Raw genomic sequence first — 27,354 nt, 5'->3', positions numbered from 1 at the left:
GGGAGGAGAGGCAGAGAGAGAGAGAGAGAGAGAGACTCTCAAGCAGACTCCCCACAGAGCCAGACTCACAGAGCTCTATCTCACAGCCCACAGCCTTGAGATAGTGACCTGAGCGGACATCAAGAGTCAGACACTTAGGGCATCTGGGTGGCTCAGTGTTTGAGCTTCTGCCTTTGGCTCAGGTCATGATCTCAGGGTCCAGGGATTGAGTCCTGCATCAAGTTCCCCACGGGGAACCCTGCTTCTCCCTCTGCCTGTCTCTGCCTCTCTCTCTCTCTCTCTCTCATGAATAAATAAATAAAATCTTAAAAAAAAGTCAGACACTTAACTGACTGAGCCACCCAGGCGCCCCACGTGGAAATACTTCTTGCCCAGAAAATACACCTCACCGGTACTGACCAACCAATATCATTCATTAGTTCGTTCGTTTGTTCATTCATGTGTTTGTTCTGCAAAAATAAATTGAGTGTCTGCTACAGGCAGCACAGTGTGAGGTGCTCCTGTTTCACTGATGACCAGCACAGTTGTCCCTGCCCTCCAGGAAGCCACTGCCTAATGGGGGAGGTCGGGAAGGTGCACGGAAGGGAGGTCGTAGGCAGAGAGCACCAGTGAACTCGCAAACGTGAGGTGCTGATCTGTGAAGAGAAGCCTTAAGAGATGAGCAAACCTGGAGGGAAGGGCTGCGGCAGAATGACCTTGTGTGTGGGGGGGTAGACACTGGAGTTTCGTGTTTAGACAAAGTGGGATTAGGTGAAAGTGATCCCTTTCATTTGATTAGTATGAGAATGCTTCCTGGGGGCAGACAGCCGGCCTGAGGGAGGGCGGGGAGCTGCGGAATGCGGGGCCTCGGGGCGCTGGGGCTAGCAGAGACAGACCTTCCAAGCATAAATGGTCCTGGGAGGCTTCTCCAGCGGGTCACAGGAGACCGGGTCACCGGCAGGCCCCGGTGGGGGTGGGGTGGGGTGGGGTGGGGGTAGGGGGGACTCAGGCCCCGACTGTAGACCGTATTTTCCCCAGGGCCTCCTCTTCGTCCTAGCAGGGCGGTCTCCTTCTGCCCAAGGGAAACTCAGACCTGACAGGTTGAGTTGGGTGACAGTCTTGAAGTTTTGTGTTCAGGGTGGGTGGAAAGGTGTGGGGGTGAGCGGGGGGGGGGGGGTGAGCGGGCGGAGCCAGCCCTGTGGGCTAACGGAAAGGAAGTGGGAGAGGCCTGGGTGTCTCCTGTGGGGGGAGCGGTCATCACAGAGGTCACCCGTGGTCCTCCTCCCTTTCCTCCCCTTTGCCCCTCTCTGCAGTTCCTCCTTTCTTTCGGGGCCAGGAGAAGGGTTGGCCACCCTGGCACCGGTAAAGGTGTTGTCAGAGAGATAGGAGTCAGATGTGTTGCTCCTACTGTGGGCCGTGGACCCAGTTCCTCAGGCATTGGTGGCTGAACCAGGCCATTCGCAGACCCACTGCATGGAGGCAGCATGAGGATACCATCAAAAACAAGCCCAAGGACCGAAGCTGTGGTACCTGGACGGGGCGAGGTCTGAGTGTTCAGGAGTAGAGGAGCAGAGTGGGCTGGTGGGAGGGACACACACGGGGGAGGGAGGCGTGGGTGTGACCACGCAGCAAACACAGGAAACAATTGGAGGCCTGGTGTCGAGTGAGTGAGCACCTGAGGTGCAGACTGGGAGTACCAGAGGCTTTGGGGCCAGTTGGGGCCTGGAGAGGCATGTGGGCTGCAGCACACAGGTTTCCTGGAAAGGGAGGGGGGCCAGAGCCAGCCCTGGAGGATAGAGAAGATTCTGGGGGCCCCTCCCCAAGCTGGGGCTCTCCTCTCAAGTTCCCAGGGTGACAGTTCAGTCTTGAAACTGAAAGCAAAGCTGAACCAAGAGCGTGAACCCACACAAGGCACAGAAGCCACCCTCTCCTGCGGTTAGCAAGGGTGCCAGGCAGCGATAAGGGCTAAGGGCACAGAGCCTTAGGCCCACCTGTCCCTCCAGCTCAGGGCTGTCTGGGGGCATGGCCAATTCCGAGAGTCCCCTCCTCAGGAGCAGAGTCAGATCAGCACTGGTCCTGGCGACAACCTCCCCCCCCCCCGCCCCCCACATGGTGAGATATTTCTTCCTCTATAGACTCTGTCCCTCAGAGCTAACTGGCCTCCAGTTCCAAGGTAGACTGAGCCAGGCAGAGTCTGGAAGCGCACCTGGTCCACCCATGTATCCCTAACCCACACCCATTTACACAAGATTCTTTCTAAGCCAAGGAAATCTTATGGATTCTTCATGCTGCTGTCCCATCTATAGGGACGTATGGGGTGCCCTGATTTCCCCAGTGGCCACACCCTGGGGATTAATCTTCAGGGTGGAGAGAGCCTAGAGTCCCTCTGTCACCTCCAGAGGAGGCAGGAGAGAAGGAAGGGAGGGCCAGCTCAGGGGCAGATGCTGGTGACAGGCTTCCACTTCCCACTGGACGCAGCTCAATTCACTTCCTCTTTTTCCCTTTTTTTTTTTTTACCTGCTTCCTTTCTTCTTCCCCTTTCTTCTCCCATCCCTCCCAGGCTAGATGGCAGTCTGCCCCCGGGCAGTGGGGTCCCTGTAGTTGGCTAGCTGTCCTGGGAACAAATCTCAAGGAAGGTGACTTGCTCATTGCCCATCTCTCCCTTCTCCTTAGGTCACTCCTGCGGTTTGCCCAGCCCAGCATGCAGCCTTGAACCTGGCCTAGGCCACCACCTACTCCAGCTCTCCACACCCCCTATTTTACTGTGGCTCGGGGTATAGGCTCTAAGCTCCAAGGTACCTGAGCAGCATTTCTTCGTCAAGGATACCCCCTGCAGCTCCAGAGGGCCCTGCGAATCCTGCTGTCATCTCTCTGAGGAGACAGCATGGCTATTACCTTGCAGCCCAGTGACCTGATCTTTGAGTTTGCAAGCAACGGGATGGATGATATCCACCAGGTATGGCCCCAGAGAACAGTCACCAAGCCAGCTGTGCAGCTATTAAACACAGCAGCCGAGCTGTCGGGCAGGCAGCAATGTGGGCTGAATGCACCGGTGCACATGGACCCTCACGTGCATGTCCATCCCCTTCCCCTCACCTGTAATGTCACAGTGAGAAAGCTGCTGGGACACCCACATAGCAAGAGTGAGCGCTGCCAGCTGGACCCACAGGGCAAAGACCAACCCCCAGTCCCTTCAGACTCATTTGTCTAGCCTGGTTGATGGGCCCTTCCATAACCATCTTTTCAGCCTCAATCGGAGGATTCAGATCTGGAAATGAGTTTCTTTGGTGGGGGAAAGGTGAAAGAAAAATAGGACAGAATTTCGGCACTTAGGCCCCACCGCTCTGTATCTTGCTATGTGCTGAGGCTAAGAGAGCATGCTTTCCAGGCGCTTGACTGTACCCACTGGATGGTGTCTTGGCACACTCATTGGCCCCTTCAACTCCTCTCCTTCCACAAACTGGAGGCAGCCAGGTATGGTAGAAGGAACAGAAGGCTAAGAGTCAGGAGTCCTGGGTTCTCATCCCAGTTTGGCCACAGAGTCACGTGGGCAAGTCCCATCCCCTACCCTATCTGGCTGATATCTCCCCATCTTCACCAAGAAGAGATCCAGTTGGATTATCTCTAAGGGCATCCCAGCTTAATACTGCCATTCTCTGTGCTAAATCCTTTTGAGGACAGAAAACTTTGTCCTCTCTCTAGCGGCCTACCGAGGGCTGCCCCCTAGCGGGCCTTGAGCGCATTGCATGTTCTGTCCTGGGTCTTCACCTAGAAGCGCTCAGTCTGATCCAACACCTGGGCTATGCCTTCCCTTGTGGAAGGTATCATGGGAAGAAAAGGGAAAGGGAAGAAAAATCTAACCATCTCTGTGTTCTCAATACTGCTAGTCATTTTTTCCTGTTTCTGGTCTGCTTAGCCGCTGTTACTGTGCTTCATGGAGGCTGTTCCCTTCCACATTCACACTTGCCCCTCTGCCCTCAGCCAGCTTCTCCTCCAATTCACAGAGAAGCTCAAAGCCAAGGACACCCTCTGTCTCCCTCCCTTCTTCCTTTTACTGATAAGGAAATAACAAGAACAGTTTCCTTCCCGTGGGCCCAGGAGAAAGAACTGTCCCTCTTCCTTCCAGCAATATCTCCTACCTATACTTCTCTCTTGCCTCCAAGAACTCAACCCAATGGTCACTTCCAACATCTCTCTCATAAGTCCTTAAGACCTTCCAGACCTTTTTCCTCAACCTAGAACATCTCCCCAACCCTGGAAGAAACCCTTCTTTCCTTTCTACCTACCTCCTTCAAAACACTGCCTCCTTAACTCCTTTCTCTTCATCAGTATGGTCTCCACACTCTGTGCTTACATTCTTACCTCCTTTCTCTCCCTTTTCAGGAAACTGTTTGTATTGAAAAATGTGTCATTAATACAGAAGGGTGTATACATATATATATTAAAGAATAATTATAAAACGAACACCCATGCACACACCACCCATGTTAAGAAATAAAGCATTACTAGTATCCCAGAAATCCCTGATACCTAAAACACTCGATGAGAGCCTACTCTACACCGAGCCTGTTCTGTGGGCTTTATGTGCATTGATCTGTTCACACAACCCTATGGGGTTAATATGACCACCCCAATTTTATAAATGAGGAAAGCAATGCACAGCAAGATTAGGTAGCTTGCCCAAGGCCCCACTGCTAGTAAGTAGCAGAGCTTGTTTTCAAGCCCAGGCTGTCTGGCTCTAGATTAGGACAAATCAATGGAATTTTCTGAGACACTAGAAGTGTTCTATATTTGCCCTGTCCAGTTATGGGGCCACTAGTTACAAGAGACTATGGAGCACTTGAACTATGGCTAATGCAGTTGGAGGACTGGACTTTTAATTTTGAAAAATGTTTACATTTACATTTAAATAGTCACCCATGCCTAGTGGGTACCATATTGGGCAGATGGCCCTCAACTCCATGGCCTTCATCACAACACCCCAGTAGTGGTGTAGTAGGACGGCACTCAGTCCAGCCTCTCTGAGATCCATTGTAAAGTGTCCCCTGAAAGTGTTCTAGCCGGGTTGATTGCCCACTGGCCGAACCCAATGGCGGTTTATCAATTTTTATTTTTCTGGATTGTTCAGAAACATTAGGCAGAACTGAGCATTCTCATTCTTTTTTCATGAAAAAAGAATTAACAGCCCCATGAAATAAAATTTGCAAAATACAGAAAATTTGAAAGAAAGGGAAAAAAGTCACCCAAAGTTGCTCCTGATATAATCCTTTCTCTACATAATTTTTAAAGAGTTTGTAGGGTACCTGGGTGGCTCAGTTGGTTAAGCGTGTGCCTTTGACTCAGGTCATAGTCCCAGGGTCCTGGGATCAAGCCCAAGTTGGGCTCCCTGCTCAGTTGGGAGTCTGCTTCTCCCTCTCACTCTGCCCCTCCTCCCCCCATGCTTGCTCAAGCGTACTCTCTCTCGCTCTCTCAAATAAATGAATAAATAACTTTTTTTTTTTAAAGACCGTTGTTTTTTTTTAAAGACAGCCTGGGTGGCTCAGTGGTTTAGCAACTGCCTTTGGCTCAGGGCATGATCCTGGGATTCCTGCAGGGAGCCTGCTTCTCCCTCTGCCTATGTCTCTGCCTCTCTGTGTCTCCCATGAATGAGTGAATGAATGAATGAATGAATGAAGACAGTTGCAATCACATTCCTTTTTTAAAAAAAGCTTTTATTTATTCACTTGAGAGAGAGAGAGCATGAGCAGGGGAGGAGCAGAGGGAGAGGGAGATAATCTCTACTCAGGGCCCTATCCCATGACCCTGAGGTTGTCACTACCTGAGCTGAAACCAAGAGTCAGATACCAAACCAATTGAGCCACCCAGTCGCCCCAATCACACTCCTTTTTCATTTAGCTTTGTTTGATTTGAGAGCAGCTACGTCTTCCAGGGGTCAAATTCTCATCCTGATCATTGTTATCCGCTCTAAGGGATTTAGCAACCACCCTTTTAAGCTCTTGGACACGTATTTTTGACCCACTGATAGGTATTTCTGTGTTAAATATCAAACTCACAATATCCAGACACTGTTCCCCTTCTCTTTCTCCAAAAACCTGTTTCTCCTCCTCCACATGAGCAGTGTCCCTATGCACCCAGTGAATCAAGCTGGAAATTGGAACCCTCTCCTCCATCCAGACAGGGACTGGGCCCTCACCTTACCTCTATAATGCCTCTGTTCTGTCTTCATTGCCAGAGACTGAGCCCGAAAACTACAACCAATTAAAAATGTCTGCTCTTGACTGAGTGCAAGTGGCACAGAGCTAGCATGTCTCTGTTAATCAAGAATCCACTCAAAGCATCACCTAGTGAGGTTGGACCCAGAGCAATGTCATCCCATACAAAAGACAACCCTGAGGGCTCCAAGATTTAGGAATTGCAAGAAGGGCCAGATTCTGGTAGGGAGGGGTTCTTGGGAGAGGCAGGTGAGCCTTAAACCGGATCCCTCTCTTGTCCATAGCTGGAAGACCCCTCAGTGTTCCCAGCTGTGATCGTGGAGCAGGTGCCCTACCCCGAATTACTGCATCTGTACTCAGGACTGGAGCTAGACGACGTTCACAATGGCATCATAACAGATGGAACCTTGTGCATGACACAGGATCAGATCCTGGAGGGCAGTATTTTGCTGGCAGGTTTGTTTCTTTCCTGAGCAGGGAAGTGTGGGAAGAGAAAGGGATTGTGCCTTCAGGAACTATAGTAGCCCACGATGGCTTTCAGTGACCCCATGCAGCAAGAGCCAGGCCGCAAGAGTTGGAGATTATAGATAGGGTGGTTAGGATAAGCAAAAGGTGGTAGAGGAGGAAACCATCCAAATGGATCTGTGGTCTTTCAGGATGGAGTGGGACAAGGAGGAGTGGAGATCAGCTGGGGTGAGTGTAGAGAAAAGCTGGAGAGTTATAGTAGGTGGCACACGAGCCCCTTCCAGGGGTCCCTTGGCTCCTTAACACTATCCTCTGGGTTGGCCCTGGTGATAGCTATACCCCTGCCCTATATATCCTGAGGGAACTTTTTTTCTGCTCACTCCCCCACCCCACACCATGGAACTTGGAACCAGATGACAATGAAGCAACCTCACAAACCATGTCAACCACTGAAGTCTTGCTCAATGTCGAGTCTCCCAACGACATCCTGGATGAGAAGCAGATCTGTAAGTCTGAACCCTGGTGCCTTAACTCAAGGGAACAAAAAAACGCCATTTAAAAATATCACATTGTGTACTAGAGTCCCAGGCACCTGTGCACACGGGCATTGACACATGTCAACGTGCTCTTGAGCTGTGACAGGATGGGAGAGGGCAGAGGGGCACTGTAGACAAGGGAAAGGTGGCCAGGGGGACTTCCCTTTTCCAATTTTTAAATTGTTGCAAAACACATATAACATAAAATTGACTGAATTGACTGCCTTAACCATTTTTCAGTGACTAGTTCAGTGGTATCAAGTACATTTATATTGTTGGGCAGCCATCGCCACCATCCACCTCCAGAACCTTCCATGTTGCAAAACAGAGACTATGTGCCCATTACACACTAATTCCCCATTTCCTCCTCCCCTCAGCCCCTGGCAGCCACCACTCTACTTTCTGTCGCCATGAATTGGACTATTCTGGGGACCTTACATGAGTGTAATCACGAAGTAGTGGTCTCTGGGGACTGGTTTATTTCGTTTACCATAATGACGTCAGGGTCTGTCCATGTTGTCACGTATGTCTGAATTGCCTTCCTTTTTAAGGCTGACTACTGTTGGCCAGGGTGACTCTTCGGTCCTCTCTGCTCTCTTGCCGGGCCCTCAGGAAGACTATGCAGGGGATGGCTTATCTAGAAATGTGCCAGGCTCGGAGCTTGGCCTCCCATCACCCCAGAAGGCCCCCAAGGGAGGCTCCTGCCCCAGCTCCCTCTGAGGCCTTTCCCTGATTCATGGACACAAGGACTCCTGGCCCTAACTGCCCCTTCCCAAGGGGATGCTAGGATCCGGCAAGGGGGAAGAGAGCCTGCAGCTGCCAGTTAAGCGTCCTAGCACTTCTATTCCAATCCTGTCACTCATGTTCCCTCGGGCTTCAGCAAATACTTGATGAATCACTTGATACTGACTTGCTGTGTGACCTTGGACACATGCCCTGCCATCTCTGGATCTCAGTTTTCTTATCAGGAAAGCAGAGGAATTGGGCTAAATGATATCTAAGGCACCTTCCAGTTGTAAAACAAGTGAATGACTAAATCAAGGTGGCCTTTTACCCTGGGTGTTGCCTGGAACTCCCCACTCCCAGCAGGGGGCTGTGAATGTGGCAGCTGTGATTGGGGCCAGCTCATGCCCACAGCCCTGCAGATGTTTCCTCTCCTCATGGTGTGAGATGCAGGAGGCATTTTCAGGTGTATCCTGTATCTGGGGCTATGGGGAACGGCTCCTCAGCCTTCCCCGGGAGCGTGCCATCCTCTGAAGTGCTGGGTGGAGGGTGGATCATACACTCGCCCAGCACTGGGCCTCGGGTGGGCGCCTCAGGCCTTTCTCCTTGCAGTCAGCGCCTCCGCCTCCGAGATGCTTCCAGACTCAGACCCTGCTCCGGCTGCCACTCTGCCCAACTACCTGTTTCCTGTCTCTGAGCCTGATGCCCTGAACAGGGCAGGTGACACTGATGACCAGGAGGGGCGTTGTCTGGAGGAGACAGTCCCCAGAGAGGAAGGTGCCAAGAAGACTGGAAAATCAAAGAAGAGAAGTAAGGAGGGTGTGTGTGTGTGTGTGTGTGTGTGCGCGCGCGCGCACATGGCTTGGGGGGGCGCGTAGTAGGAAGGGGGGCAGGTCAGGGAGACCATAAGGGATGAGTGGGTCAAGGATCATAGACACATTAAGGGGACAGCTTTCTGGTGTGACAGGGATGGATGAAAAGTCCTCCCTCCTGTAAAACCTGGCCTCATAGGTTGGCCTGCCCAAAGCCTGACATTTCCCATGCCACTCCTGTCAGCCTGGCATGTACGGAAAATCGTGCAGAAATGCCAATGACCCCACATGGGTTGAATCCTAGTCTAGGTGTTTCGGACACCAGGCTTGGCCCCCTGGCCAGTCCCTGGCCCTCTGTGGGGGTTGGAGAGTGCCCTCTGCCTGTAAAAGACACCTTAGGCTGCGTGCTTATCTTCCTTCTCCGAACTCGTGGAACTGGGGCCATCTGTGGGAGAGGACTTTGGGCTTTCCCAAGCCCCAGTGTTATTGATTTACTCAGGCAATGACTGGTTGATAGTGCCTTGCTAGTGTGGCAGCCAAACCCCCAGTGCCACACTTACTTGAACAACAGCTACACCTTTAGGCTACCTTTTCGTTTCCAAAATTGGGCTGGGCCCATTGGGTTCTTCTAGAGGTGACTCATTTGTAAACACTACATTCCTTGCCCCGCATCAGCAGGAGGGTTCTGCTGTGCTTTGGGAGCCTGAAAATGACAGCAGGCCGTTGGGCAGGTGCAGGAACCTGAGGGCTGTGGTGGCAGAGACGGATCTCAGGCCTCTGGGCCTAGTGACCTGGCTCTCCCCCACTCTGCCTTCTGGCATGGCACCCACTCCAGTGATCCCTGGGGCCCTCCCTCCCGGGAGCCTGCCCTGGAGGACTGGGTGTGGCCTTATTCTCATCCTGCACCCCGCCTCCCTTCCCCTCACAGTCCGGAAGACCAAGGGCAACCGCAGTACCTCACCAGTCACTGACCCCAGCATCCCCATACGGAAGAAGTCTAAGGATGGCAAAGGTACAGCTGGGAGGCCAGCTGGGTGGGAAGGGGGCCCAGGGCCCCAGGCTGTGCCTTACCACCTGCTTCCTCCCCCTCCCCCGCAGGCAGCACCATCTATCTCTGGGAGTTCCTCCTCGCGCTTCTGCAAGACAGGAACACCTGCCCCAAATACATCAAGTGGACCCAGCGAGAGAAAGGCATCTTCAAGCTGGTGGACTCCAAAGCTGTGTCCAAGCTGTGGGGGAAGCAGAAAAACAAGCCTGACATGAACTATGAGACAATGGGGCGGGCACTAAGGTAGGGGATGCTGGGGCACCTGGTGCCTGCCCTGGGGGCCCAGAAGTCTCTCCTGCTTTAGGGTCTCCTAACTCTCCCCTGTTCTTGCCCCTATGCCCATCCCCTGGCCCCTCCTGGGAGGCACAATTCCCTCCCTTGAATAGCTGTGTCCTAGCTTTTTCCTCTTTTTATAGCAGAAGAGCCTTTAGGGCCTTTCGTCCCCACGAAGGGCATTCTGCCCGCCAGAGACCTAGGGAGACAGGCCCGAGTTACCCATCAGGGATCTCTCAGGCTGGGGGACAGCGGAGTTCCCCATCAGCAATCCCCTCCCATCCCTTGCTCACCCATTGTCCTTCTCCCCAAAGCAGGGCATGGCTAGCATTTGAGACCCCTTTTCATGGCCCTTGGTGTCCTCAGGGGGAAACCTTAGAAATTTCATAAAAGCCTTCTAAGTCCAAGAGTTGACCTTACCCCTTCCTTTGACCTTGGGGCTCCCATTTGGCCACCTAGCCAGCCTCCTCCTACTGCCCGCCCTGCCTAACTCCCCACTCTGTGCCCCTTGTCCCCCAGATATTACTACCAGAGAGGCATCCTTGCCAAAGTGGAAGGGCAGAGGCTGGTGTACCAGTTTAAGGAGATGCCCAAGGACCTGGTGGTGATTGAAGATGATGAGGAGAGAAGTGAAGTCACGGCGGCCTCCCCTCAGGCCTCCACTCCCTCCACGTCCTCCACCAGCACCACCCGCCGAGCCAGCTCCAGGGTCTCCGCCAGAGCTGCTCCCCAGGGCAAGGGAGGCCCTTCCTGGGAAAAGCCAAAGGTTCAGAATGTTGGCTTACAGCCATCTGCGAATCTGGAACTGGGACTGTCTGTAGATGAGGAGACCCCCACTACCTCCAGTGTGCTTGCCTCTCTACCTGAGAGCCAGCCCAAACTCGCCAAAACCGTGAGGTAAGGGCCCCAAAGTACACGTCTTCCCATCATACCTGTGTTGGTGGGGCGGGGGCAGTTAGTGGGGAGAGTTTTCAACATCTTGCAAAGTTCTGCTATGTCTCCAGTCTCGTGGGAACCTCACAGAATCCCTGGGAAGCCCCTGGGGCACTTGTTGGTCAAGAAGGGAAAAGTGACCTGCCCACGGTCATATACCAAAAGAATGGCAAAGCCAGCACTTGGCCTAGGTGGCATCTGTCACCAGCTCGGGCTGTGCCAGTTATCTCTGAGTGCTCCCCCAGCAGCCACCAGGGACCTCCACATCTGAGCCCATCTCCCCAAGCCTCCTCCACTCTGGAAAAGAGGCAACAGAGAATGTTACAGAGATGCCTGTTCTGCATTCCTTGGGCCCTCTAGGCAAGCTCTTGCTACTTCTTATCCATGCCACATGTCTCCAGATTCTCCTTGAGAAGGCTGGGCTGTGAGATATGTGTATGTTGCTCTCACTATACTGGCATGGGCGATGTGCCCTTCTGGGGACGGAAGGCAATAGAGCAGAGTGGTGAGGAACATGGGTTCTGGGGTCAGAAGGCCTAGATGTGGGTCCCTGCAACTAGCTGTGTGGTCTAGGGCAAGTTGCATAACCTCTCTGGGCTTCTGTTTCCGCAAGCTGTAAAGTTAGGTTATTAATCTTACTCAGCATGTGGGCTATTGGGAAGATGGCTCAAAATAGTGCATGCCAGTCCTTTAGGATGATTCCCAAACTCTACTAGGTACTCGGTAGATGTTCACTGATCCAACCACAGAGGAACCGAACACCTTCAGCTGGCTCTGTTCCTCACAGGTGCTCCTTCCTGGCCAATTGGGAGATGCCTCTTGCCTTAATCAAATCTGTTTCCTCTCTTCTCAGTACTTCAGTGCCCAGCAACATCCACCTAGGAGTGGCCCCAGTGGGGTCAGGCTCAGCCTTGACCCTGCAGACAATTCCACTGACCACAGTGCTGACCAACGGGCCTCCTGCCAGTACTACTGCCTCAACCCAGCTTGTCCTCCAGAGCGTTCCGCCTGCTTCGACCTTCAAGGACACCTTCACTTTGCAGGCCTCCTTCCCCCTGAACACAAGTTTCCAAGAAAGTCAGGTGGCAGCACCGGGGGCTCCGCTGATTCTTAGTGGTCTCCCCCAGCTTCTGGCCGGGGCCAACCGTCCAACCAACCCGGTGCCATCCTCCGTCACTGGGGCCGGACCGGCCGGGCCCAGCTCTCAGCCTCCTGGGACTGTCATCGCTGCCTTCATCAGGACTTCCGGTGCCACGGCAGCCTCTGGGGGCAAGGAGGGGCCGCTGAGGCCCTCCTCGTACATGCAGGGGATGGTAACTGGGGCCCCCATGGAGGGGTTGCTGGTTCCTGAAGAGACCCTGAGGGAGCTCCTGAGGGATCGGGCTCACCTTCAGCCACTTCCAACCCAGGTGGTTTCAAGGGGTTCCCACAATCCGAGCCTTCTGGGGAACCAGACTTTCTCTTCTCCCAGCTGCCCCACTGTTGGGCTGACCCCAGTGGCTGAACTTGAGCTCTCCTCAGGCTCAGGGTCCCTGTTCATGACTGAGCCTGGCGTGACCACATCTGGGAACCTGCTGACCAGATCCCCGACCCCAGCCCCCTTCTCCCCATTCAACCCCACTTCTCTTATTAAGATGGAGCCCCATGACCTGTAAGCAAAGGGGTTGAGGGCAGTATGCCTCACCAGGCAAAGTTGAGCAGCATTTTTATATGGACTTTCTATAGCAGAGACTGAAGCAGCACACCTGCCCTTCTTTTCCCATGGGATCTCAGTCCGCCGGATCCCCTGTCCCCGACCCCTGCCCGGTGTCACCATGGCCCAGCCATGCCCAGCTGGAGCACCCCTGGTGTCAGACCATGGCCTTCAAGAGCACTAGGGGATATGCTCTTGTCAGGGTAGTGGGCTGACTTGGTGACGGAGGGAGAACCTCCTGAGAAGTTTGTGGCCAGGGCCGATGCAGGGGCTCCGAGGGGAACCTCCTATCCCATATGTGAATATCTCTGTATGTATTTGTGTGTACTCGTGGGTCTGTATCTCTGTTTCTTTGGGGAGGATGGGGGTGTAGCTGTGAGATCTTCGAGGGTGTGTGTCTCCACAGGTCAGCTGCAGAGATGAGGATTTGTTTTGAAGAGAAAGCATTCTCTAGTTCCCTTTGTACAAACCATTCAGTCGCTCTGAGGCTACAGGGTACAGGCTGGATCCCCCCAACTGGGTGAGATGTCACAGCTGGAGCAGGTCCAGGGTAGGAGAATTTCAGTGGGCATGTGTGCTGGGGAAGATGGTGTTCAAAGGGACAAGGGCCTGGGCCGTAATACCAGCCTATCCCCCCGAGCCGGGGATCGCTGCCGGTCCGTGTTGCCCCACTAGCTCCCTGCTCTCTGGCCTGGCTGGGGTAGTCGTGTAGCGATGCACACCAGGGCTGCTTCCCTTCGTGCTTGTGCGTGCCTGCTGTTCAGCCTGCCTTCTACTCACCTTGTAGGTTTACCAGCCCACCTACCTACACGATGGCTCCCGCAGATCTCAAGTGGACCGTTGGCCCTCATCTCCAACTTTCGCACCTAGCCCTGACTCTTACGCCAGGAAGACAGGAGCCAGCGGATGTGAGCGCCCCTGCCACTTCTCCTGTCTCTACCTGGCTCCTTGCTTCTCTCCTTCCTCCTCCTGAGGAAGCATCAGCCAATCCTCTCTTAGGTGAACCTCTCTCTGCTTAAGTTCTCCTTCCCCTTTGAGTTAGCTCACCTCTCTCAAGCCAAATTTGGGGGCAAGGCTAAGAGCTAGGACACATCAGCCTCAGAAACAATTCTGTTATCTGGTGAATCTGGTTAGTGTGAATTGGTGCCTCGGGCCCTTTGCTACGTCCTCAGTAAAAAAACCATCCACTTGACCAACTACCTCCCCAGATTTTTCTCTCCTTCGGGTCACTGCCAAGCCTCTGAAGTCTTCTCCCACCCTCTTCTTGTTCTTCCCCTTTCCCTCCTTGGGAAGGAACCATTTATGGGCATGCACGTGCATTTATCACATGTCTCCAGCACTTGGTATCAAAACGCTTTTTTCTAATATAATCAGTTTATCAAGACAAATTGCTGATGGTGGAAAGGGAAACATCCCACAAGAGTCACCTGTAAAAAATTTGCACGATGGTTAGGGTTAGGGGTGGCCCTGCCTCCCCCAATTCCACAGAACTCATCAGCTGAAGGTCATTGATACCCTCACAGTGACGTCAGATGTCTTCTTCACGGTTCTGGGTCCCCATGAGCCTTCACGGCTCATGACACTACTTACTACCCCCTCCCGCACTAGCTGGGCTCTTGTGCTTCCCCCGCTGCCTGCTCTGCTCCCTGTGCCTGGGGTGGCTCCATGTCTGCCACTTGCCACCGTGAATGTGGGTGCGCCCCCGAAGGGTTTCACCCGTTCTCCTGGCTCTAGCTTGGCTCTTTGGGAATGGGTCTGGAGTTGAGAGCAGCAGCCCCTACTACTGTCCTCGGCTCCTGCCTGCTGGACATTTCCATCCAGACTCCTGTTGTGCCCCAAAGCCAGCCCCTCTATCAGAAATGGATTGTGAAGTCTTTATATACATCCTGGACCTTATTTTTTTAAGATTTTATTTATTCATGAGAGACAAAGAGATAGGCAAAGGCATAGGCAGAGGGAGAAGCAGGCTCCATGCAGGGAGCCCAATGCGGGACTCGATCCTGGAACCCCAGGATCACGCCTTGAGCTGAAGGCAGATGCTCAACAGCTGAGCCACCCAGGCGTCCCTACATACTGGACTTTAGAGTCTTTCCTTACACACACACACACACACACACACACACACACACACACACACACCACCTTTCCCCTCAAAAAGCCAAAGGAAAAGCTTTCATGACTTGCCTACTTCTATGAATCATACCACCATTTTCCTGACCTTCTAAGCTTGACATTTCAGAGCCATCTGATGGCCGCCTTCGTGTGACCCTGTCCCCTCCCCCGGCTCCTGAAGTCAGACTGTTTGCCACATCTCTGACATCTAGCCTTTCTTCCACATTCCCAGAGCCTCCAACCTGGCTTACACCCGGAGCTCGTCCCCGCTCCCAGACACATCAACACGCCCTGCACCGTGACCTGTTTCACCCCCTCCGATCTGCCAGGGCACCAGTTCTGTTCTTTTCTCTTCTAAAAAGCCTCCGGTGGCACCCCATAGCCCATCGGTGGAGGTGATGCTCAAGATAGGGAGCTGCCAGGCTGTTCTGGGCAGCTGGGCATTAACCCCGTATTTGCTGAATCTCGATGCAGTCCAGGGGTCTGGGAGGAGGACTCAAGGCTTTCATTTCAAGTCGTTGACCTGACAAGGCCCTTCCCCATGAAGTCCCCCGTCATCTCTCACTTCGTTTCCCTGACCCCCAAAGTAGTGCTTCAGTCAGAGTCAGGGATTTGCTGTCCTCCGAGCGGGCCTCTGTTCCAAGTTTCTCACTTTTGTGGTTTCGCTTTACTTGGTTATACTCGACCAGGATGCTCCTCACACCTTGCTGGTACCAATTCAATCATATCCATCCTCTAAGACGCTGTGGAAGCTGCTTCCCCAGACCAGCCTACCCTTACATGAAGTCTTTTTAGATTTGTAGCAAATTGCCACTTTTGGCAACTGATCAAGAACAGCCTGTGACATCTCCTGTGTTAAGATCACAAACTGTTACTTAAATCTCCATGACCTGGACCTATTTTGTCTCCGCAGTTAGTGTGTTACCTTCTGAGGGCAGGGGGGCTGTATCACCCACAGAGCAGGGCGCGCTATGAAGCATCTAGTGAGCACCAGCAGATATCATGGGTTGAACTAAGCTGGTGAGAGACGGGGACCAAAGTTTGAGGCTGGTGACCTCTGTCTGACCTTCCCTCTGCATAGACACTCACCCTAGGTGCTCCACTGCCCAGGGCCAGGCCTCCCTGGCTCAGTGCCCTCATAGTATCCTCACTCCCACCCCCCAGCCTGGCACCCAAGAGTTGTTACTACTTTGAACGTCCCCTGCCCCTAAAGAAACTTCCCTGTCCAGTTTCTTTCCTAATTCAAAGTGTTAAATTAGCTAATCTGGTCGACTAACCTGTGCTGATCAAGTTATGGGAGAGGGCTGGAGGAGACCCTCAGGAGACAGGTGCATTTGCACCAGAGCCACGGGGCAACAACATCCTTGCCTTTGTGATGGTGTGTAATGGAGTCAGGAGACACACTCCTCACCTGCTAGCAGCCGATGTATTACTCTTCCTCTGGGCTCCCACAGCACTTTGTGTATACCTCTTATTGTAGCACTTAGCACATGGTAGCTCCTTAGCTATGTGTTTATGTACGTTTCCCCTCCAATAGACTGTGAGCTCCTCAAGGACAGGGACTGTGTGTTAGTCACTGATGTATCCCCAGCGCCTAGCACAGTGCCTGGCACACAGTAGGTGCTCAATAAATGTTTATTGAAAGAACGAATGAATTTTGTCTCTAATCATGGGGATTTCAGCCCTAGACTGTGACAGACAAAAGGGGGAGGAGCAAGGCAAGCCACACTTGAGAGCTTTCACAGCTTTTTGGCCCTTCGTGTAACACTGCAGGCAGCTGCTTCCTTCTTCCTTGCCCAGGCTTACGCTCCCCCCGCAACGGGGTCCACGGGGAGCCCTAGACCGCTATCAGCTGTGCCTCTCTCTGACCCCATCACGTATTTTTCAAGAGGCGGTTGTCGCTGTTTCCAAAGCCGTGACCCGGGGTGGGTGAGCTCATTCCCCTCTCCCAAGGCCGAGAGGCCCAGAAGGTCGCAGCCTCCGAGAGCCTCGGCCCCAGGGGCGCCGGGCGTAGGGACCAATGTCCAGCAGGTGGCGCTGTCGAGCTGGCGATGGGGGGCTGACGGCCCAGCAGGGCCCGGGAAGGGAGAGGCGGCTGGGGTGGGGCCGCCGTCTTCCCGCCCCTCCCGCCTGACTGCGCCCCCGACCGTCCCTGGGTGGCTCCAGCCCCCACCCAGGCCTTCCAGTGCTCCCGAGCTTCGAACTTCCCCTCCCGGACCCCACCCCTCCACTTTCCAGGGAGCATTTAGCTGGGGCCGAATGCCTTCTCCCCATTGGCCGGTCGCGCGCGCCCCCCGCGGCGGTCCCCTCCCCCAGCCTCCTGGACCCGCAGGTGAGCACGCGGCGGCCCCGGCCAGCGCCGCTCCCCGCCTCCCCACGGGGCCGCCTTAGCTGCACATCCGCGAGGCGCCGCTTTCCACCTTGAGATCAGAGAGCGAGCGCGGCGTCCGTTTGCGGGCGGAGGGCCCCGACCGCCGGCGGCGTGAGCCCGGGCGCCCCGCGGCGTGCCAGCTCCCCTCGCGGTGGCCCCCGGGGTCTGGGGAGCACGAGCGGTCCCGGCCCGCCCCGCTGCGGGGTCCGAAAGCCCGAGCAGCTACCTCCCCCGGGCCGCTAAGCAGGCCGCCCCAAGGGCGGACCCCATTCTCCCTAAACACCCCCCCCCAACACACACTCTCGTCCTAGCGGGGGCGGGACACAACAGAACACTCAGCAGTCTTCCCTGTTGCAGGTTAGATTATGGAACGGACACTATACTGCCCAAATCAACCCCCCTCCAGCCCAGGTGGGGACGCAAGGAAAGCCGATGGTCCTGTCCCCGGAAGTACGGAGACTTGAACAGGGCCTCCCTTTAACCCTGCACCCCAAAGAGGAACATTCTGGTAAAACCATCATTAACTGTAGGCCCGCGACCTCGGTGCGCAGGAGGAACTAACTTCAGCTAAACAACGCTGTTTGCTCGGTAGGAGTCTCTTCCTTGGTGGGTAAACGGAGCCCTGTTTGCCAGATGGAGCAAGGAAAACAGAACAGTTAGGTTCTCACCGGAGGTCAGCCTAGGTGGTAGGTGCTGAGCTGGAGCTGGCCCCTTCCCCTTGGCCTCACCGGAAGGATGAAGAGATTTATTGGAAAAGAGGCCACTGCCCTCACCCCAGTCTGGAGCAGGGATGCAGGCTTAGTATCCTGATCTTCCCACATTGGCAGAGGGGCAGTGAGATGCTCTAAGGAAAGGTGTGGGGACATGAGCCCGAAGGCAAGAAAACAAGGAACTGCTGGTTGGTTTTGCATTTAACTTGCCTCCTTTCTGCAGGGAAATGAAGGGGCTTGTGTGCCCACACACCTGAACCCAGATGCCCATGGCTGTCCACGGCTCCCCAAAGGACCCTGGCCTAATCCCCTGGGGTCACTGTGACACTGCCCATGGCATCTCGCTCTCTCTTAAATGGAAGCCTGAGTACCCTCACCACTCTCCCTTCAGCCTTTCTTGTGAATCTCAAGCCTTTCCTTTCTTCCTCTCCATCTGACCCACCTCTAACACATTTTTACCAGTTTATTAAAACAAAAACAAAACCCCTCTCATTACCCAGTTTAAAGTTTTCCCATGGTTCCCCATCACCTAAGGCAAAAGTCCAAGCTGTGCTCCTTGGCACGCCTGGCAGGACTCATGCCCCTCCCTCCACATCTGTCCCTTCCAACTGCAGTGACACTCAAGTGGGTTGGAGTTCCCTGCACACACTACCCTCTTGTCTCTAAACCTTTTCCCCGATTGTCCCCTCAGTTCAGGGACTCTTCCTGGCTACCCCTAATTCCTGTGTTTCTACTAAAGTGTCAACTGGGCAGCCTCTCTCCCGGAATTCCTTCCAACCACCCCAGTGCTCTTGCTCATCCCTTTGAACTGAATCCTTGCACTCACCACATAGCTTTCATGACCTTTTGACACGGCGGATTTCTTGACTGCAAGTTACAGAGGACTGAGCTAAAATCAGTGTTGTGAGGTTGTTTGGGAACATGAGAAAACAATTATTCCAGGGGAACAAGATCAGAAAGTGGGTAAGCAAAGGCCAAAAAGGAAAATTAATGCTGTGGCTCAAAGAACGAATACATGTTCCTCCGTCTAGGCAGAAAGACCTGGCTCGAAGCATGCTCCTTGGGGCCTGGGTAAAGGGCAGCTCACAGTTCACTCCTGGGGTTGGCTAGACTACAGTTGGCCAGACCCATAGATCCCCTCACCTGTACACTCACAGGGCTCTCCAGAGAGTTAAGCCCCAGGGAGAGGTCCTAGGAATATAGCTGAAACATTCCAGACTTGTCGAACATCCCCTTCCCCTCAACCAGTAATGGGTACATTCTGGAGGCAGGAGTCAGAAGGAATTGGAGTTTCTACCACTGTTTTTCATAAGTGGAAAACCTGTGCTGGTGAGCAGGGGGAGCACAACAGTGAGGGCGGTAATAAGACTGTGGTCAGATGCCGATGTGGGTGGCCCAGGGCAAGAGAACCAGCAGGCAAGTGATTGACTTAAAGAGGATCATTCCGTATAGTCACCTAAAAGGGCTCCTCCTTCCAGTCTTGCTACTCCTACAGCAAACAAGCAACACACACACATGCACGCACACGTGCACACACATGCACACACACGTGTGCCTGAACGGATACAGGTCAAATTCTCTCCACCGCTCCCCTCTCCTCAGGATGTGCCCCTGCCTTGTCCTTTCTTTCCAGATCTTGCCCCAGTGGCCCAAATGTTTACCAGCCCTGTCACCTTGTCCTCCTTCGTCGTACCCAAACTGCAAGGCAGGATCAGGAGGTTTCCCACGACTTCATCAGGACACCCGTCTGTTTTAACCACAGAGAATCCAATACGGGGAGCAGAGTAAAGACAGGAGACAGAAGCCCTGACACAAGTTTTTCAGTATGCAAGTGTTTTTGACTCCACAGCCAGTTGCTTAAAATGAAACATAAAGGGCAGCCAGAATACACACCCAAATGCAAAAAGGTAAAGGCAAACATAAAATAAACCACACGATACCATGAACCCCCACAAAACCAAAAAATTAAAACCCAAAACCCCTCAACTTTATATATATATATTTTTTTTTAAAAAGGGAGAACAACTGTTCAAAACCAACTGGGCAGTATGGTGGGGGTGGGGAGCAGTCCTACAGAAGGGGGCCGAGAACATCCCCCTGGGAACAAAGAACAAACACAATACAAAGAAAATAACCACCAATGCTCCTGCATGGGTCAGGAGTCTCCAGAGAACAGATTGTCCCATCCTCAAACTGGCTTTTTTTTTTTGCCTTTTTTTTTGTCTTTTTTTTCCATTTTCTTCTTTTGTTGTTGTTGTTTTAGCACCTGTACAATAAAACTGTACCATCTCCAACCAGAGCCGGCCACAGCGAGGCCCTCCTGCCTTTGGATGGTACATACTCTCTACAAGGATTGTTTGGAAAAAATAGCAATTGGTAGAAAAATAAGAACAAGAGTAGGAAAGACAATGCCACAGAGGGGGCAGGGACAGGGAAAGGGCCCAAGCTCCTCCCTCTCACCCTCTCTCTCCCAGAACAAACCCAGCACTGGAGGCCAAAAGGGAGGCCCACCAGGGCCACACAATCAGCCCCCGGGTCCCTAGGTGGAAGTGGAGCCCAGCTGGAGCTCTGCCTCCTGCCCTCGCCCAGGAAACAGCTGAGGCCTGGATCTCACATCTGGCAATCCATCCCTGAGCCCTCTGCACATTCCACAGGAGGATGGGGGCAGGAGAAGCAGGGAGCAGGGAGGAAGGGGTTGCTGAGTCTGGCAACGGGGAGAGGTGAGGGTCAAGGGCTGGGGCTGAGAGGCTCAGCATCCAGAAAGGGTGAAGGCAGAAAGGGGCAAGGTGGCTGGAGGAGGCGGCGGGTGGGGGGAGATGTGGGAACAAACCCATATTGTGCCCTCTGAGGGGAGCAGTGAAGGAAGTGTGAGGAGGGGGAGACCTCAGCCTTTGGGCCCATTCTTGACTCTCCCCAAATACAGTAACCCATGAACCCCTCCCCCTCACAACCCACCCCTCCCCAGAAACACTCATCTCAATATAGTAGGGCTGCTGCAAAGGGCAAGTGGTGAAACAAGAAAAAAAATGGGGGGGGAGGGAAGCACCAAAGCCTCAGGATTACCCTCACCCCCCAGCCCCAGGCCAGCACCAGCCACCTTCATTAGTCATGGGTCCTGGGGGGGGAGCCCCCCCCACCTCTCCTGCCCCCTCCCCAGTGGGGTGAAAACAAACCTGGGCATCACTTTGTCAGAGGAAAGGGGCAGTTCCAGAGCTGATCAAGAAAGACAAAGAAAGGAGGTGAAGAAAGTCCCTCAATACAACAAGTTGTCTCAAATCGTCACAGTGATACAGACTTATCAGAAACCAATGAAACAATACAAATTAAATACTAATAAAATAAATACTATGGAAGACAGAAGAACACAGGGGAATGGAGGGGGCGCTCAGAGATTTGGGCTTTGCTCATTTCTCCTCCGGACAGGCCAAGGCCACCCAGGGCCCACGTGTGGTCCTGTTCATACACCAGGAGGCCAGTCCAAGGGACCCTGGCGCCACCTCCCAAATATCCCCAGGACCTCTTGCCCTCAGACGTGAAGTTCAACTTTCCACCCCCATCACCAACCACAACAACAAAGACGATGACAGGGAGATGAGAACTAATCATAACCGGAAAGAACAAAATCCAGTCACTAATGCTGGCATTGATAAGGCGGCTTCTTGTTGGTCCGTATTATTGCCTCATTCTGCAGTCTGGTGCTCGGTGGGGGTGAAAGACATGGGAGGTGGGGAAGGGCGAACTTGGGAGGAGAAAGAAAAGGGAGGGGCTGTGTCCCCGTCAACTGTTCCAAGGCTGGAATTCCACCTCGGACCCCAGGAGCCGAAGGAGCTCGGGCTCGTACCGCACCAGCTCCACAGTCTCAGAGGAGCCTGGAGCGGATCTGTCGTCCATGCCTCCGGGCCTCTCGGCTGGGGTCAGAAGCTGACTGGAGGCCACCTGCCGGTAGAACTCAGCCTTGGGCAAGGTGGCAATTTCAAAGTGCGGGAACCGAGCCTGAAAGATCCTGGAGGAAAGCTTCAGCCTCTTCAGGACGTCGGTAAAAAGGAACCAGTTGCAGGGCCTGGAAGAGGCAAGAGTGGGAGTTAGGGAAAGGGGTTGGGGGGAAGCAGTGGGGTGCTATAATGCCGGGGCAGGTTGCCAGTCCGGCTACTCCCCACCAAACTCAACCAAGGTGCCTGGCATGTTGCTGAGGCAAACTCTCCCTTTCCCTACAGTGGCCGAACCATCTTTCAGCCCAGTCACAGGCCCTCAACCCCATGACTGACCTCTCCCCAAAAAGTGGGAGAGCAGGAGGGAAAGGGACCTTCCAGAACCTAAGTCAGAGCAGGCATCCCCAGGCCTTCCACCACACCCCACAACCTGGAATTCACCATCTGGGCCAGTTCTTCCCCCCCCCCCCCCCCCCCCCCCCCCCCCCCCCCCCCCCCCCGCAACCAACCCCGGCTACCCCCACCTGGTCTCTTTTTCCTGTTCTCACTCCTGCTTCCCCTGCCTCCCCTTGTTCTCCAAGACCTTCCCCAACAGACGGGGAGCCGTGGAGAAAGGCCTAAACTGTGGGTAATCTAAAAGGCATTTCTCTTTGGCTCTGGAATGCATTAGACAAGTTTTTTCTCCAGCGGCAGCACCGTCCTTTCTGCAGGGCCAGAGCTCACGTTACAGCCAGGCTGACTTTGCTGAGCACACCAGCCCGGTGGCGGTGGCGGCCTGGGGACAGCTGGGAGGGGTGCTGGGGAGGCCGTTTAGGGGCCACGCGCTCCCTTTGACCAAACCAGGAAGACATACTGCATCCCCATGTTAACAGTCTCCATTCCAAGGCGTTCCCTCCTCCCATTGCACTGTCCTGCTCCCAGCGTCCCCATCGGCCTCCAAACTGGTTCCCCTCTGCCAAGAGTCACTCTGCTGCACCCCCACCCACCCTCACTGGATCCTCTGTTACTATTTGTTTTCTACAAAGAAAATCTGACCTTCTCACTCTCTGAACTGCTTTCGATGGATCCCCAGTACCTCCAGCAATAAAAACCAAAAACCAAGACCAAAAAACCAAGACCAAAAAACCATCCGAATTCTTTACCACGATATTATTACAAGACCTTTTTTTTTATTTGACACAGAGAGAAAAAACAAGCACAAGCAGGGGGAGCAGCAGAGGGAGAGGGAGATGCAGGCTCCCCACCGAGCAGGGAGCCCAACGTGGGACTCGATCCCAGGACCCTGGGATCATGACCTAAGTAAGCCTAGGGCAGATGCCCCTATAAGATCTTTCAAACATGACCCCATTCAACCTCTTCAGCCCAATCTCCCCCCATAACATACACACACACTCATGGTCACACACACAGTGTATCCCCCACCTCTCAAGTGCCAGCCATTTGATGGATAAGCCCTGCTATCTAAACTTTCCAAACTTGTAAGCCTTTGCTTGTCCCGTGCCCTCCATCCATATCCTCAGCCCAGTTTAGATGCTGGATCACCTGTGAAGCCTTTCCCCATGAAACTGGTCGCTCATCCCATCTTCCATAGTCTCATGGCACTTGGTTCACATCCCTTTTATCATACTTCTAACACAGCTTGTTTCAGAAAGGATACAAAAGCCATGTAAACTGCGGTTCTCTCCGTGGCGTAGGGTAGACTGGAACTTCTACTATTTGCCCGATACCTTTCTGAACTGTGTGACACTTTTATAATAATAAATCTGCTTTGGAAATTTTGTCTTTTATTAGAGCTGATTACATACTTGTCTGTATCCTCCACTAGACTGGAGATTTTTTTAAGGCTGTATTTTGGCCCTCATGGTTTGACCTGGTGTGCCTGCTGAAGACAGTTATAGAAGCGAGTGTCTTGCAAGACACATACCACTTCTACCCAGACCCACACCCCTTCTCCCTAAAATGCAACACTCTCCCCAGTGACAGTAAATGCTCTTCTCACACCATCAGGAAATGGGGTGCTCTGGGTTCAGAGAAAAGGACTACAGATACCATACATTTGGACCATCACTTTCAAACAGTGGAAAAGAAGCCCCTGAACATTAACAGTTGGTAATCAGAATTCAGCTTTGCTTTGATGATTCCGAAGGCAGTTCCGAACTCTGCAGGGCCTCAAGGTCATCATTCTACACCCTCCCTACTTCTTTTAAGATTTTGTTTATGACAGAGTGTGCACACACACACGTGTGCACACCTACCAACACAGGAGTGAGGAGTGGGGGGAGGAGCGGAGGTGGGGGGAAGAATCCTAACCAGACTCAGGGGCTGAGTGCACAACCCAACTGGGAGATCAATCTCATGACCCAAAAAACGAGAGTGAGGAGCTCAACCGACTGAGTCACCCAGGCGCTCCTACACCCTCCCTACTTCTTGAAGAACCTACATTTCCCATTGTGCTGCAGCTGTGGGGAAGGACAGATTCAGAAGAGGCATGGGAGGACTTAACATCAGGAGAACCAGCTCTGCCTGTGCCAAGATCTCAACTGAAAAGCTGCTTGCTGCCTGGCTTGCTGAGTGGCAAGTGGCTTTCGGTTGCTCTGTGTTCCATCCACACCTAATGCACACTACCCTGGTCCTTTTACTGCCTGGGTCCCAAGATCCTGTTTCAGAGAAGGAGGTGCTGAATACTCTGGAGGAATTAATTAACTGTGCAATACTATATCCCAGAGGCCCCGCCCTGCCCTCAGGGATCAACTGATGCCCAGAAGAATAAGGACCAAAAGCCCCTGAAACTTGAAGCCAACTAGTATCATCATATAGGCTATTTTTATTCTTATCAGGCCCTGGGGGAAGGGATGCACAGAAACTGGTGGCCCAATGGTTAGAGTTGTCAGATTGGGAGGGACTCACAGGAAGGGCTCCTAACCCCTTGCCCACCCCTCTCCAACCCGTGCGCGCTTTATGTGCTTTCATTTTTTGAAAAAAACAGGGTCTGATATTTTAAAAATAGATATCAAAGAAAAAGTCTCCTTAAGAGTGTTTACAAAGGTATTTAAACTATGTGAAGACAGCAAGGAGAAGAAAACACTTGATGATGGATGCCAAGAACAAGAGGACAGTCCATCCAACATCCTCCCAAGCAGCACTGCCACGCTCTGCCACCCGGTGAAAGCCGGCCAGAACCATGGCCCTGCAGGCTGTCCGATCCCTTTCTGGACTATCAAACACAGATTAGACCGGGTTCCATCTAATGGTGTCAGGTATAGTCTAGTCCCCGAAGCTGGGTGACACCCATTAATAACATACACAGTAATCTGAGAGGACAGTGCTGGTGCCATCACCTCACCAACATGAAGGCTATGAGGAAGCAGCCTGTGGATTACTTAAGGACCCCAGCAGCCCCTTAGCTATGGCAACCATATGTTGTGGCTTTTCCAAGAATCTCAATTTCAAATATTCTGTCTGGCTGTTCCCAGAAACCACAAAAACGTTCCAGAGATTCTAATAGTTCATCAGCCCAAATATCTCCCATATCATCTCTTACACCCAGGAACAGCACAGGATCCCTCAGAGAGCGAATCTAGCTTTAGGGTTTGGGAAATACATATAGTCAGTATATCTAAAGTTTACAGCCTCTGTTCTGAACATAACTGACCGGGGTGGGAAAGCCAGGCTGGCTTTGGTCATAGGGCATCTTTCCCAAGCTCCAGCGTTTGTTCACCAGGTGGCTGCTTCCTTCTGGAGAACTCCATCCTTCCCAGGGAGGCAGGCCAGGAGTTGCCAGGATCCTGGCACTCGGTCCCTCGAGATCTCTTAGACACTTACCCGCGGGACACTGACACTTGGAGGTTGTAGCAAGGGAGAAGAGGCTTGTCTGAGAGCTCAAACATAAAATCATCCTCTTCCACATCATCTCCTTCTTGATCAGAGTTCCCAGGAGGGTTATGCAGGAGGTCACAGGCAAAGCCATCTTTTTCCTCTGTAAGGAGAGCACATAGGATATTAGGACTTCGCTACATGCACAAAACTAAAAAGAAATGCTCCAACAAGAAAAGAGATGTGAAGGTGGGTGATTAGGATTTAGACGCCAAACCCACACACCCCTGGTCGGGGCCCAGTTTTGCTGATCCCACGGCTGATCCCAAGGGTGGGAGGGCACATGAAAGTTCTATCCCTGGAAGACATTATTTTGTGGCCAGAAATTCATTATCCTCCTCCACCTTTCAGTTGGAAAAAAGCCAGGTGATGTAAAGGGTGAGTTGCTCGGCTGTTGGAGATGAAGCCTGCCGATATAACCAGCAGTCAAAGGCAAGGTAGAAACACCTGCCCAGCCTGCTGGGCTCTCAGAAGCCCGGAGGGGCCCCTCAGCCAGTTCTCTTCTCCAGCCGGCATGTCTGGGTGTGGTTCAGTTCATTCCATCCCAACCTTCTCCCACTCCAGCCTCCCAGGGGCTCGGGGTGGGCACCTCCCCCAATCTGCGGCCCTGGCCCAAGGGATGAGTGCTAGCTGACGGTCACAGATAAAGATTCTCCCAAGAGAGGAAAGCCTGGATCAGGGGCTAGGGCTCCGGAGACAGCAGCTGCCTCAGAAAGCGTGTGTGGTGGGGGCAGGGCAGGGAGGGCTTGAGAGCGGCCAGGTGAGGGGTTGGGGCTCTTGTAAACAACGCCAAAAGAGAGGATGATGCACACAGGGGCTTCTGGCAGTGTTAAGACAAAACAAGGGAGGAGGAGGGCACCTGGGGGACAGAGAATGAAAACAATACCCAGAGCAGAAGTGGGAGAGGGCTACTGAGGGGTGACTTTGTGGCATCAGAGTCCGGGGGGAAGCATGGGCTAGGGTTTGCGTTGAAAGGGTCTGTAAGTTACCAACAGGTGGAGAAAGGCTGCCTCCACAGGGTCACTCCTGTCTTTGAGAAGAATCCAGGAAACCCAAAGCCACCCCCTATCTCTGAGCCTCTGAGCCATAGACAAGCATGGGAGGCATGGGAGGAATCTGACTCCAAGCTTACCCAACACAGAACTGCTGTAAAAGTCCCAGGACACGCCAGGGTCACCCTCTGCCCGGCCCTGAAGATCTGAGAGGTGATCTGATGAAAGAAGAGAAGGCAGTGAGACAAGGAGGGTAGGCTGCAGAAGAATCTAGAAACAAATTGTGTCCATAGGGGGCTAGGAGGATGGGAGAAGGGAAGGAAGGACCACAAGAAGTCCTGGGAGCTACCAGAGAGAGATGTTTCCTGCTATTGATTAGAGGTTGCTAAACAGCAAATAGGAGCCAAATCTAGCCCACTGACCACCTGGGGTGTGGCCCAGTGTTTTAACCCCCCCCCAAAAAAAGTTAATTAACGTCAAAGATTTTAAAATTGAGAGATTTCACTTAAAAATCCAGATTTCCAACTTTTCTTGAAAAAAAAATCAGAAAATCTGGCAACACTGCGTCCCACATTCCTGCATGTCAACAGTTGGCTGGAGGCAGAAGCGACATGTGCGTGCTCTGCTTCAACAGTCCCCACCCAGCCTGCTCTGCTCTCTTACATGATCAGCCTAAAGGCATTTAGGTCTGTG

At 53.1% G+C, this 27,354-nt stretch overlaps 2 protein-coding genes across 8 annotated transcripts in view; one reads left to right on the top strand and one right to left on the bottom strand.

Moving 5' to 3' along the window:
• ELF4 (E74 like ETS transcription factor 4) overlaps nucleotides 1-13,866 on the top strand; it is a 46,496-nt gene extending 32,630 nt beyond the window's left edge. For all 3 annotated transcript variants that reach the window (XM_038588284.1, XM_038588282.1, XM_038588283.1), the window contains exons 2-9: nucleotides 2,653-2,935; nucleotides 6,476-6,647; nucleotides 7,070-7,162; nucleotides 8,528-8,725; nucleotides 9,656-9,739; nucleotides 9,826-10,018; nucleotides 10,568-10,945; nucleotides 11,835-13,866. In XM_038588284.1, coding sequence (XP_038444212.1) covers nucleotides 2,864-2,935; nucleotides 6,476-6,647; nucleotides 7,070-7,162; nucleotides 8,528-8,725; nucleotides 9,656-9,739; nucleotides 9,826-10,018; nucleotides 10,568-10,945; nucleotides 11,835-12,636 — 1,992 coding nt within the window. In that variant the 5' untranslated portion in view covers nucleotides 2,653-2,863 and the 3' untranslated portion in view covers nucleotides 12,637-13,866. The remainder of the gene's footprint in view (nucleotides 1-2,652; nucleotides 2,936-6,475; nucleotides 6,648-7,069; nucleotides 7,163-8,527; nucleotides 8,726-9,655; nucleotides 9,740-9,825; nucleotides 10,019-10,567; nucleotides 10,946-11,834) is intronic.
• A 5,983-nt stretch (nucleotides 13,867-19,849) lies between these two features.
• BCORL1 (BCL6 corepressor like 1) overlaps nucleotides 19,850-27,354 on the bottom strand; it is a 64,385-nt gene continuing 56,880 nt past the window's right edge. For all 5 annotated transcript variants that reach the window (XM_038588280.1, XM_038588278.1, XM_038588279.1 and 2 more), the window contains 3 exons: nucleotides 26,802-26,879; nucleotides 25,619-25,772; nucleotides 19,850-21,927 (listed from right to left, as the gene is read on the bottom strand). In XM_038588280.1, the coding sequence (XP_038444208.1) occupies nucleotides 21,645-21,927; nucleotides 25,619-25,772; nucleotides 26,802-26,879 (515 nt within the window). In that variant the 3' untranslated portion in view covers nucleotides 19,850-21,644. The remainder of the gene's footprint in view (nucleotides 21,928-25,618; nucleotides 25,773-26,801; nucleotides 26,880-27,354) is intronic.

The sequence above is a fragment of the Canis lupus genome, chromosome X (genome assembly GCF_011100685.1).
Source record: "Canis lupus familiaris isolate Mischka breed German Shepherd chromosome X, alternate assembly UU_Cfam_GSD_1.0, whole genome shotgun sequence".
In the NCBI taxonomy this organism is placed as follows: domain Eukaryota; kingdom Metazoa; phylum Chordata; class Mammalia; order Carnivora; family Canidae; genus Canis; species Canis lupus.
The sequence above is the reverse complement of the archived record's forward strand: the minus strand, read 5'-3'. Positions and strand labels throughout refer to the sequence as shown.